General features: G+C 41.2%; 2 protein-coding genes across 5 annotated transcripts; one reads left to right on the top strand and one right to left on the bottom strand.

The window, feature by feature from the left end:
- Positions 1 to 412: 412 nt before the first annotated feature.
- myod1 (myogenic differentiation 1) lies at positions 413 to 2,170 on the top strand. Its single transcript, NM_001032769.1, is given in 2 exon segments — positions 413 to 1,471; positions 1,995 to 2,170. A coding segment is annotated over 1 exon segment (624 nt). The 3' UTR covers positions 1,037 to 1,471; positions 1,995 to 2,170.
- A 1,602-nt stretch (positions 2,171 to 3,772) lies between these two features.
- Positions 3,773 to 11,405, bottom strand: tnnt3a (troponin T type 3a (skeletal, fast)). 4 transcript variants are annotated; one of them, XM_029841378.1, is made up of 14 exons: positions 11,296 to 11,405; positions 10,058 to 10,098; positions 9,691 to 9,704; positions 9,205 to 9,213; positions 8,713 to 8,841; positions 7,177 to 7,195; positions 6,690 to 6,735; positions 6,494 to 6,610; positions 6,172 to 6,249; positions 5,706 to 5,819; positions 5,340 to 5,452; positions 5,176 to 5,266; positions 5,052 to 5,092; positions 3,773 to 4,035 (listed from the first exon to the last, which is right to left on the bottom strand). In XM_029841378.1, the coding sequence occupies exons 2-14, from the start codon at positions 10,075 to 10,077 to the stop codon at positions 3,999 to 4,001; spliced, it is 828 nt and encodes a 275-aa protein (XP_029697238.1). In that variant the 5' UTR covers positions 10,078 to 10,098; positions 11,296 to 11,405; the 3' UTR covers positions 3,773 to 3,998. The 4 variants fall into 4 exon arrangements, with proteins under 4 accessions (XP_029697238.1, XP_029697239.1, XP_003967261.1 ...); XM_029841379.1 differs by lacking the exon at positions 9,205 to 9,213 and having other exon boundaries at positions 11,296 to 11,404; XM_003967212.3 differs by lacking the exon at positions 8,713 to 8,841 and having other exon boundaries at positions 11,296 to 11,399.
- Between the last annotated feature and the right edge of the window lie 1,509 nt (positions 11,406 to 12,914).

The following is a 12,914-nucleotide window of genomic DNA, read 5'->3' as shown; positions in this document are numbered from 1 at the left end:
TGTTGTTAATACAGTACTTCGTCGTGGGGGTTTGAGGTTATTGGACACTAATTACCGTGAAGTTGTAGGCCCCACCCAATGTCACGGCATTGGTCAGACTTGTGTCGGGGTGTCGGGCCCCGGCCCTCTGCTGGCGTTCAGGCTATAAAATCAGGTGTCAGTCCAGAAGGTCCAGACCAGTTTGACATTCCCCGAAAGAGGTTTTTCTTCTTCTTTCGCTCCTACAGCTGTTGTTTTTAAGCCCGCACTTCCCCTCGGAATCCCAGTTTCCTTCTTGGACCTCAGTTTTCCTCTGGGATCCCAGTCTTCCTCTCGGAGCCCCCTCTCAATCTTGGACTCGCAGTCTTCCTCTGGGACTTCCCCCCCATCCCCACTCCCACCTTTCCTCGTGGCTGCGTGTGAGATCTGAATGATGGAGCTGTCGGAGATCTCCTTCTCCATCCCTGCCGCTGACGACTTCTATGACGACCCCTGCTTCAGCACCTCTGACATGCACTTTTTTGAGGACATGGACCCCCGCCTGGTCCACGCGGGCCTGCTGAAGCCGGATGACTGCTGCTCTTCATCCTCACTCTCTCCTTCCTCATCTTCCGCTTCCCCATCGTCCCTTCTGCACATTCATCATCACACCGAGGCGGAGGACGACGAGCACATCCGTGCACCCAGCGGGCACCACCATGCAGGCCGCTGTCTCCTCTGGGCCTGCAAGGCCTGCAAGCGGAAGACTACAAACGTGGACCGACGGAAGGCGGCGACGCTGCGTGAGCGGCGGCGGCTAAGCAAAGTCAACGAGGCCTTCGAGACGTTGAAACGCTGCACAAACACCAACCCGAACCAGCGGCTGCCCAAAGTGGAGATCCTGAGGAACGCCATCAGCTATATCGAATCCCTGCAGGCACTGCTCCGAGGCGGCCAGGACGAGGCCTTCTACACCGTTCTGGAGCACTACAGCGGGGACTCCGACGCGTCTAGCCCTCGCTCCAACTGCTCCGATGGCATGGTGGGTCCGGGACCGGGAGGCATTAATGTGCATTAATTTCTTTAACGTTTGCTCTCTTGTTATTTCGATAAAGTCTTTTTAGGCTTTGGATTTTTTCCAGTTTGAATTTGCTGCAAATTTTTGGATTCAAACTAAGTCATCTGATTTTAATGTTTATTTGTGCTGTGTGACATTTGTGTTTAATGCTCATTGAAAATCAGATATTTAGCTGATAAGGTTAAGTTTCAAACGATTTTTTTTTTACATTTCAGTTCTGTATTGAACAATCATTCTTCACAGTTTTGATTGTTTTCTTTGATTCTTTCAAAATATTTAAATTTCTTGCTCCGTTTCTTTTATTGTGAAAGGATTTTGATCCGCCTGATTTTAACAGGTTTATTGTTAATCTTCAGACGGATTTTAACGGTCCGACCTGTCAATCAAACAGAAGAGGAAGCTATTACAGCAGCTATTTCTCGCAAACTCCAAAAGGTGAGAAAAATAGTGATTCTATCTAACTGATTTAGTGACACATTCTTCTGGAAGGGGTTCTTCAAATAAATGTATTTAAACTGAGGTTTAGAGAAGACGATTTCGTAGATTTATGCGTTTGGATTAGAGCTTTTTTTTTAAAAAAAAAAAAGAAAGAAAAAAAAGCTCTGATTCAAACGCGGGAACTTTAGAAACAAGAGATTCGAATTTTATTTTAAAGAATCGAAATAACGCAAAATAGAGGGAAAAAATACAACTTTTCAAAAATCGCCCTTAAGGATAATTGCTCCGATTGATTCTGTTGTGCCGCCTGGTTTTGATGATAATTCCTCTGCCTGGTTCTGTCCGTATTTGCTCCGCCTGGTTCTGATAATAATTCCTCTGCCTGTTTGTGTCAGTAAGTGTTCCTTCATGGTTATGATAATTGTTTCGCCCTTTCTGTCAGCATTTGCTCCGCCTGGCTCTGCCATATTTGTTCCGCCTGGTTCTGTCAACAATTGCTCCGCCTGGTTCTGTTTCGCAGGCAGCCTGAAGGCGGAGCGGAACTCCAGTCTCGACTGTCTGTCCAGCATCGTGGAGCGGATCTCCACCGCCACCAGCAGCGGGCCGCCACCCGTAGACGGCCGCGGGTCTCCTGGGCCCCTTCAGGCCTCCTCTCCAAGGAGCAGTCGGGAACCAAACCTGATTTATCAGGTCCTGTAAGGCGCAGATCAGACCCACACTCCTGCCGGCTCACCCCCCAAACAAATCGTCTCCGTTTTATGGATAAAAATTAAAAGACGAGCTCGTCTTTATTAAATAATGAATAATTAAAGAACTTTTTGGTTGAATCTGAAAAAAATGTCGTTCAATTAAGCGCACAATCTCACTCAAAAATAAAATTAAAATGTAGAGAAAACTCGAAAATTTTAAATAATGATGAAAATCATAAAATGATTTATTTTGTATTTTATCCAGAATTCGGTTTACAATTTTCGCGTGGATATTAACAAAAATATATTATATAAATATATATAAATATTGTTATTAATAAAAAAAAGAATACAAATGTTTGTTCTAATCGAAAAATCAAATGTCTACACTTACATTGGCAGGAATTTATTTAATATTTAAAGCATTGGTCTTCTGAGAAATTATGTCTGTTTTTAGCAGTTTCCCCTCATGTTTCTGTTGTAATTTTAATTTATAAAGTCTGTTCACCTGTTTAAGACATTCCTTCACAAATATAACCCTTATCACATTTTCTTCAGAAAAATGAAACCAAGACTTTTAATATTTCCTTTTCAGCAACTACATTTTCCTGTCTGTACATATATTGTAAATAAGAAATGAAAAGTATTAATTCTGTATTTAATGTATGAGCTTCTGTTTGTCGTGAAAATGTTTACCTTTATATTTATACACTTTAAATCTGACTGACAGCCGAATCATGAAATTAATGACAAATAAATCTGTTTATTTATTTTTTAAAAACAACACCCGACTGTTTTTGTTATTCCTTTAAAACTATATTATTATTGTTGTTATTAATAGCAGTAATAATAATAATATCAATTATATCAAGTGGAAAATATTTGACTATATAATTAATGTGTAAATCAATTGGAGAGCAGCAGTGCCACACTACATGGAGTTCTGACCTCTGACTTCTGCCCCACTCCTCAGATGACCTATAAAGATGGTTGGAACATGATAATTTTTATCGATACTCTCAGGATTATTGCATTGACATGGCCGAAGCAGTGTCTATCTATGGGACTGAATTTTTTGTTGGGACATTATTTTTTATCTCTATGAGACTGCATCTTGTTTTATTTTATTTGATCTTGGTTCTATTATTATACTAGTATTTAGTGTTTTCCTATCACTGCACGCCCTTGTGTGTTTCCTCTTTGGAGATGGAAATGTGAATTTCTGTGAGAGATGAATAAAGTTTCTGTCTATCAAATCTCACCTGTGGTCATGAGTTTGGGGAGTGACTCCACCTCGCAGTTGTAGACCTGGAACACCTTGGTGTTCTCCTAGAGGGGCTCTCTCAAACCAGACCCAGATCAGTAAGGAGACACTTACTCCTGATCTCAGGAACCCAGAAATAATGACCTTATTGATCTTAATGATCTCAGAAAAATTGACTGGCCTGAATCTTTTCAGGTGACTATTTCTGTGGTGGAAAAGTTTTTATTTTTCTTCAAATATGATATGGAAATATGTTGTGTTTGTCAGCTGACACAGAAAATGTTGCATGATTGATCAAAGATCCCAAAATTTAGCTTTTAGTGTTAAACAAAATAAATAACAAAGTTTAAAATATGACCTTTATTGATAAGAACAGCTCTTCACACACGGCTCAAAGTGTCACACTTTATTTACAAAAATAGGGAGAACCAAACAGTGGAGGTGCGACGAGGCCCCACATTTACTTCAGTCGGAGCGGCTAAAGGCTAGATAGATGAAAAAGCATGGACACAGCTCATCCTGAGCGACAATGTCGGTGTTTGGTTTCTGAGCAGCGACACCATGGGCTGCTCTACTTCCTGCGGCGGGTGGCAGCTCCCTTCTTGCTGCTGGAAAATAAATAAAACAAGTAAACCTGTTAAAGACAAGTCAGGTGCTCTGTGAACAGCCAGGCTAAAATGCTTCCTGAATGACTAGCATGCCTTGAAGCATTATTTATGAAAAATGGTCACTACGTTTACTGAAAACATGCAATGTTTGCCACGAAAAATACACAATTCATAATAATCTTAATGTAATTAATCAATTGTAGCAGCTGAATGCTGTAATCTGATAATCACACAAAGTTTGCTCAGCGTGTGTTGTCACGTAGCTGTTAGCTTGTAGGTGTCTTTCCCCTGAACAAACCCATCAACACATCATTTAATTTAGTTAGTTAAACTATGAATAATAACATTTATTCAGTGGCGCTGTATTAGTGTTTCATTAGCACATCTGCTAGGTTACCTCAGAAATATTCAACAAAAACAAAACAATACCATGTTAAGACTAAATCCAATTTTTTCCATAATATAAATCTGTTGGTATTTGCTGAATGTGTCTTACATTTATAAATTGTTAATGTGTTAGAATGTTTAGCTGCAACCTTAAAGGTGAAATCTGGGGATCCTCAGGTTGGGTGTTTGGGACATTTTAGACTGTCTGAGAAACTGAGATCGCCTGATATTCACTTTCTGCTTCTGTAACTCCAAAAATTTCAATGAAAAAAAAAGACTTCCCTAACCCTAAGGCATCATGGGAAACAAAAATGGAGCCACACGAATGAACTGTTCTGATTTCATTTGATACTTTTTAAATCATGGTTTCTCAAAATGAAACAGTCTGAAATTTTTAGCAGCACTTATACACACACAAACCTGATCAGATCAATAATATTAGAGTTTAATTCCAGACAGGACAGCTAATGTCAAACTCATAATAATTTGTTTATTGATACTATGGCAGTTGTCAGGTGCCTTAAAGCCTCACTCTGCCACCATGGCAGAGCATTTTGGTTCTTTGACCTCATGCTAACATGCAGCTCATGTCAAGCTAGCAGGAAAAGGCCCTCTTTCACTCTACTTACAATTTACTGAGCTCCTCGACTCTCTTACGCAGTCTTGTAACCTGGACGAGGATCAAACACGCTGTTGGCTTAAGTCGACAGAAGCAAATTTGCATGTGTGATGGAGTCGGGGTCAGATTCTCACCTCATACTTCTGCAACTTCAGTTTCTCCATGTGATCAAACTTCTCAGACTCCAGCTGGCACATCCAATCATACAGCTCATTGATCTTGTCCCTGGAGAAAAAAGTACATCACACGTCATCATTCATGTGGATTTGTTCGCCTCTTTTCTAAATTGCTGGCGCACTTCAGTTTGTCTTCATTCAGATGGTCAATGTTTAGGGCTTTGCGTCTGGCAGCTAGGATCTTCTTCTTCTTCTCTCTCTCAGTCTCTTTCTTACCTCCTCTCTTCTGGTCAGCCTAATCTCACAAACATAGAGGACAGGTTTACAGTTTGGCAACTAAGTGATGTGTTGTCTTTCAACATCTTTACCCTATAAAGGTCAACATGTCAATTTAAGGTAGGCAAAATGTGTGTCATCACTGAGACCTGGTTGGAATAAAAGCTTCTGGGTAACCGCTAATGCTACCAGGTGCCTTTGGCACAGCACTGGCATCAGGGTAAACTGATTGAATGAATTATCCCTGTGGCTCATTTTGTGTGTGAACTGACTCGCTGGAGGTGGCTGCTGTAGTTCGAACCCATGCTGGACAGAGCTGACTTCTTCTTAGCCTCATCTTCTGCTTTCTTCTTGGCATCAGCCTCCTCCCTGATCCGCCTCTCTTCCTGTTCACACAATCAAATCAGAGTGAGACCTCCCTTCATGGACAAACTAATTCAGCCCTCCTTATTTATTAAAAACACTTACTCACACTAATCAGTCTAAACGGTACACACACACACACACACACACACACACACACACACACACGTACAACAATTTGAAAACCCAAACGGTTTTTTCTAATAATCAAAAGCAAAACCTTTGTTTTCAGAAAATATAAATGCCAATTTGATAATTGAATTTGATGTCGCCAAACTGGAAAGCAATAGTTCAAACTATTGTTTTTACAAACTCTGCCACGAAACAATGAGGTTTTATCACTTTCAGAAGAGGAGCTGAAGAGAACGTTCGAACCTCACGCCTGGCCTGACGCTCCTTCTCCTTTTCAGCGCGGATCCGCTGCTGCTCTGCCCGCTCGGCGCGACGTTTCTCCTGTGAGACATCGAGGCAGCCAATTACAGGAGTTCAACCACCAGCCGCTCTTAGCTTAGCATCATCCAGTCCCGCCAGCATTTCGCGGAATATATTTGTGACCTTACATAAAACTGCTATATTGGAAAAAGCTAAAGATCTGGACATTTTGGGGGCCCGTGTTTGACAATTGAGCGAAGGAAAACGTTTAAAAAAAACTGGCGAGCTTTGGGTGAATTAGCTTTAATAGTTCGTGGCGACTCACGATCCTGTCTTTCAGGGCAATCAGTTCCTCCTCCTCCTTCTTCCTGCACTCGAAGTGAGCATCGATCAGGGCCTGGAGCTCGATCAGATCCTTGTTCTGACGTTTCTTCTGGATGTCCTGTAGGGGCCGGTAGAACAACACGATCATTGTAAAGTTTCTCTGTGTTTGGCGCTTCGTGACAAGCGCGTGTACTTACATCAAAGTCCACCTTTTCACCATCCGGGATCTTTGGGGCGGTGGGTCTGAGGGAGACAATGACGTCACCCTCTGATCATTTCACACACATATTTTCAAAAACCATCTGAGGGCCTCAGAAAAGAGTTTGGTAAACAATTCAACAATGGAGGGAACCATGGGGATTCGTCATGACAACAAGAGTAAAAACACAACTGATGTCCAAATAATCAATTAATACTTTAATCAGTTCTGATGATTCACATGTTAACATTCAATAACTCATCTTTTTATGCATGATGTCACCGTGAAAAAAGGATTGGTTTACACTTGAAGAGACTGATTTCAATACCATGGGATAGGTTAGCATCTCCGTTTACAATTTGTTTTAATAAAAAGGAAAAGGAGAATTAAACATTTTTTTTAATAAGTTTTCATAGTAACTGTTAAACTGGTCCACTTTCTGGAAGACCCCCAGATTTAATCTGAAGACATAAAGAGAAACTTACTTGAACTTTGGCTTCTCCTCTGCAGGTCAAAAGGGAACAGTTGATGTGTTAGAAACACAGCCGTGTTTATGGTTGTTAATTATTTCAAGTAATCTTTTTACTCAGATCAAAGGTCTGTCAAAGTTTTAGTTCAGTTAAAAGGGAAACTCCTTAGCTTTTACAATCACTTTCGTCAGTTCACTTACAGAAAATTTACGACATCAATAAAAGATTTAAAGTGTGTGTGTGTGTGTGTGTGTGTGTGTGTGCTTTTGGCTTGACCCCCAAATCTTTTTTAAGCTCAAAGATAATTTCCCTGTTTCCATCTTCGTGTCAGCTTTATTTCATGCAGATCACAGCAACACTCTTGTTAGCATGTCTGGATTGTTCTGCTCTCAGTCTTCTAACATTTATTTTCAATGTTCAATCTGCGGCCTGAGATGTTTAAGAAGAGTTGGGACACCATCAGCCTCCCAGAACAACAATGACAGAGTTTTATATAGATGAAGTTTGTTCTTTAGCAGCTTTTACATGCAGCAAACATCCAAAAACAGCAGAGCATTAGCTAACGTTAGCCAGCAAGAGCTGACGTTCATCTCTGCAAAATCACACTCAGAAATAACGAAGATTTTCAAAAGTGTTAATTCTCAAGTGGAAGCCAAGAATGAAGCAGTGACCCTGTGTGGAATGTGACCAATATTTAAGAATTACCATGAAGAAAACATCTTCTGTCACATTTTCATCAAAAGTCAAGATTCCTATAAATATTGGATCTAGTGTGACAATAGACAGGTAAAAAGAAAAACATCACAATGCCCAAGTTAGCCATAGATAGCTTAGCTTTCAGTGAAGACAAAAAATAATTTGATTCACAGCTCAAACTTGTTTATTTGTAAGTTTGTTTTGTGGTATTACATAATATTTTACTGCTCGCTGGTAACAGATGATAGGTTTTACGTTTGTATAGTTTATAATTTAGTTTAGAATTCTCTGGACTTTTGAGTTAAAGATTTAATTTCCCCCCTAATACTTCTGATGTAGCAATTCATTAGGTTATTTTCCTGTGTGTATTTTATGACTTTATTTTTTTTAACTTACCGGTAATTACTCAGCATTTGAGAATTTTGAAGTGTTCTATTAAACAAATGTCTTCTTCTTACTACTATTATTATTATTGTTGAGCTACTAGCAGCTAACTGAAGCAAACCTATATATTCTAGTGTAATTTAGCATTTACACAGATACTGAACCATCAGGATTTGTCTTGTCTTGTCAGGTTCTGATGGGTCCAACAATGTGTGGAATCCTTGTTGGATCCCATGAATACACATAGCGATCGCAGCAGGCACGCAACAGTGAATATATCTGGAGCGTTTTGGTTCTGTCACACTATATTGAACACATCTGTTCTAATGGTTTTAGACAGGTGCATCGGTGGGCAGCCCAGCTGTACACAGTTGGGTCTGATCAGGGACTGACATATCTCTCTCAAGCTATGGCTTCTGAACACACGATCGCCTGAACGATTAATGACCCCTCCCGCTCCATATCACATACCTTCAGGCTCAGGCTCAGGCTCAGGTTCTGGTTCTGGTTCTGGCTCTGGTTCTACTTCTGGTTCTGGTTCTGGCTCAGGGGCCGCCTCAGGGGCCACCTCTACTTCCTCTACTACCTCCTCTTCTACAGCTACACAACATGCAATGAGTTGCCGGGGGACAGGAAGGAAGGGCGGTTAGCGCGTTAATGGAAGCAGAAGGAATAGAAATATGTGGTCCAGGTGAGGCGATCACATGGATGTTCGTGGAGGTGCGGTTCACAGAAACTGCCACTCGATTGGGGCTACAGCGCCTATACTAGCAGGCAGTTGTGAGAGGGAAAAGGTCTGTCATTGATGGGTGAAAGGTGATTACTCCCTAGTAGTGGGTGTGCTGGTCTGAGCTGGATTCATCTGGCATTAGTGTTCACTAGCATGCTACGAAATCAGGTCACAAGTTCTAAGCATTAGTTTCAGCGACACAAAGTCGGTCTGGTCTGCAGGATGATTCTTACCATCGTATTCTTCACGTCCGTCCGAGAAAGAAAGGAGCAAAAGAAAATAATCAAAAGATCCTGTTTTTGTACCCAATTTTGTCAGAAAACAAAACCTGGGTACAACTGGGGATCCATGCTACACATCCACAACAGTGTCCTCCTGCACTGATGGACTCTCAGAGCAGGAGGACTGCTTGCTTGCATTTGGTCATGCAGAGTTGTGGGACTTGTTACCACCAGGCCAGATCCTCTGTACGTTCTGTCCTGATGTCAACAGTGAATCCTGCAACCGTGTCACACCAAAGATCATAATTCATGTGCAGATTTCTGTAGGAGACAAGTGGATTCTGGGCGAGTCAAGCCAAAACTGCAAACGTTTTGGGGGGGGACTTTCTCAAGTAATGCTGGGCTTTAGCATGGAACTCCGGACTGTACCAGCACCTATAGTTTTGTCTTCAATAAAGTTGGAGAATTTTGAATGATGAGAGCAGCAGTTCTACTTACCCTCGACCTGTTCACTGTAAGACACAAACAAGTCTTATCAGATCTGAACATGTGAAAGAAACCACATTTAAACCACATATGCTTAAATTAGGCTCAGCTGTACCGCAGGTCTGTTAGCATCCTGCTGTGGATTGGCTAACAGTGTTCTGTAGACTATACTAATGTTACTGGAGTGGGTTTTTCTACAGATCATCTGTGAAACAAGTGGCTTTAAACCATGATGCCATTCATTTGATCTTGTTTTGCTGTTACTAATCAAATTTTTGACCTTTTAAAGATTAAAGATTATAGACCTTTTGGGGTATGTATTCACAATCAAATCTTACTCAACCATTCTGAATGTGACATTATACTCAGTGTAACTTACACTTCCTCGGTGTCGGACATGGTGACGGCGGATGTCGGAACCTGCAGATGAGACAGAAACACAAGTATGTGCTGTATTTATAGTTCAGGATAGAATGACATGGTTTAAATGTCTGTACTGACCCAGAGCGACCAACCCAGCCCTGCTTTGCTTCACACATTTTTAAAAGCCCTCACAAACATTCTCTGACTTCAGTTTCTGCTCAGCCTGATTCACTCGCTCATGTTTCAAAAATGGCCCTCCAAACAAGTTTTTCTGTCTCTTCATTCAGCAGCCAAGTGGATGACAGCTTGTTAGGGTTATTAAGAAACTCATATCCTCCATATCCATATCAAACATATCCTCTGACAGACTTTTCTCTTGTTCACTTAGAGCTTACCAATTACTTATTAACATGCTATAAATGAATCCACAATCCCTAAAAATTGTCAGTGTAAACGGTGGAACATGGTAGCTGTTTCCAACAGCTGCAAAAGTGCCAGATCTGGTTTCAGATGGACGCAGTGCTGGAGCTGAAGTTCCTTTTTCTGGCCCAGCACCTATAATAATTCTACCTTCATGTCCTTATGTGGCAGTGACGCTCACACATGGTTCCTTCAGTCATCAGCAGGAGGCCGACCCGTTTCACATTGCAAACAAATCAAATTTCAGCTCTTCCTCTTTTTTATACGTCACTATTTCACCATTTCACGATAGTTAAAGACTTTTTAGTCATTTCTGACCAGCTACATTGTGCGAAACACTTAAACACTGTATCAAGAATAATTATGTCAATTAAATGAAAAATAAGCCATGCCTGTAAAAGCTCATAACCAGAACAGAAATAAAACATCACAGGACATATCTACAGCTGCGTTACTTCCATCAGCACCACTAGCATCACCGAGCTGACGGTGGTGAGCTGACATAACTGGTTAGTATTCGGTGCACGTGAGGAAGTCGGCTTTAATCCGCCTGTAAATCCCTCAGGTATTAATGTCTGCTGGGAACTTGGACACTGACCAAAGCAACACACTCAAACAAAACAAGATGCTGCAAGGGGTTCAGGAACCAGCTGTAATGGTTCTGACCTTCGTTCACCAGAACAACAGCAACAGAACAACAGCTTTAATTAGAACATCTGTGCAGGCCCAGTTGGCTCCATTTTGACCAACATGGGCTCTTTTCCTGACTCTGCTTTAAACACGAGTGGTTCTGGTGGGGAAGGTTCTAAATTAGCCCCACACTCTCTCACTTACCTCAGAAACGCTGAAAGAAGTGAGCTCCTGCTGGCCCAGACAGGCTGTCGGGTTCTGCAAACTTGCCGCGCTGATTATGTCCTTCTGTTATAGTGACACATGATCCCACTGGATGCCTGATTGGCCAAGGAGCTGGCTCAGAGGCGAGGCCAGACAGGGCCCCCTCCACACTCACTCACTCACACACACACACACACACACACACACACACACACACACACACACACACACACACACACAGTTGGCACTCAATAAGGTTACAGAAGAGCTGAGACACCAAGAGGGAAGCTCAAGTTTGGAGAAGGGGCAACCAAGATGCCCCCAGGTTGCTATTCTGGGGCTGCTGCATTAGGCAAGCAAATTTTGATGTAGGTCCTGGAGGAGCAGTGAAGTGGGTGGTCCTTATCAAAAATAAATCAAAATAAATGTTGCTACTTCTGAGACAGAAAGATTTCTCACAGCTTTCACACAATCTTTCAAGTGGGAACATGAAGTAAACATGGCTAAATGAATAATGAAAGTGTGAAAATCCTCAAATGTTCATCTTTTGAGCTGCAGGAGCCTGTGCAAACATGTCTTTGATCACTTTCATCTAAAACACGCACCGGTCTTCACACTTCCCCCAGGGGGCAGCACAACAACATACACGCCATACGGCTCTCTTTAGGGTCTGGTTTCTCTGCCAGGAATTGTTCTCATGCTGTAAAATAGCTGTAAATTGCTGTATATTAAATCAATTCACAAGAACTTCACTGGATTCAAAGACTAAAATCAATTTTCTGTGTCTGCTCAAAATTAATAATTGTTCTTATACAGTTATATAGGAAAATATCTTCTACGGTATAATCTAATTTAAAACAGCTGTCTTTTACAGTAAACTTTAGTGCTGAGATAGTGAGGAGACCCCAAGAAAGATGACTAATCAGGAGAAGAATCCCATCATTTTACATCAAAACCAAATAAACATGGGATCAATTCAAAACTCAAAAGTTTGATGTTTGCCATGCTCTGTTCTGAGATCAGTCTTTGCTGAGAATCGGCTTTATTCATGCACATTTTTACTAATTTAGCAATAATTGCTGTACACACACACACACACACACACACACACACACACACACACACACACACACACATTCTCGGTGACCTCTGACCCAGCTCCCCACATACTGTATTAACAAGTTAGTTGTTGCATTAGCATGATCATGAGGGACCCCTGTGTCAATTTGGTCCTGCTCAATATTTCTTCCTCTTAAAGGCAGTTTTGCTGGTTGGTTCAGACTCTGTAAGAGAAGGCCTGATTCTGTATAAATAAAGTTAAAACACATGTTTACATGATGTATCAAATATGCTTCGTATATGGATCGTACATAGGTCACACATGGATCACACATTGATTACACGTGGATCATGCATAGGTTGTATATGGATCATACATGGATTACACACGAATTATACTTAGATCTTACATGTTTTATGCATAGATCATACATGAATCACACATGGATTGCACATGGATCACACATGGATAATACATGGATCACACATAGATTATACACAGATTTTAAATGATAATACATGGATCGCACATGGATCATACATGGATTGTAAATGAATTG

This window comes from Takifugu rubripes, chromosome 9 (assembly GCF_901000725.2).
Source record: "Takifugu rubripes chromosome 9, fTakRub1.2, whole genome shotgun sequence".
NCBI lineage: Eukaryota > Metazoa > Chordata > Actinopteri > Tetraodontiformes > Tetraodontidae > Takifugu > Takifugu rubripes.
The sequence above is the reverse complement of the archived record's forward strand: the minus strand, read 5'-3'. Positions and strand labels throughout refer to the sequence as shown.

Bases quoted from the DNA above. Each gene is read 5' to 3' on its own strand.
- tnnt3a (XM_029841378.1), bottom strand. From the start codon at position 10,077: ATGTCCGACACCGAGGAAGT. The intron at 5,453-5,705 runs GTCAGTTCACAC...TTGTGAGATTAG, and splicing joins ACAGCAGCCACCTCCAGCGA to GCTGACCAGAAGAGAGGAGG. The intron at 4,036-5,051 runs GTAAGTAGAGTG...TTTATTTTCCAG, and splicing joins GTCGAGGAGCTCAGTAAATT to CAGCAAGAAGGGAGCTGCCA.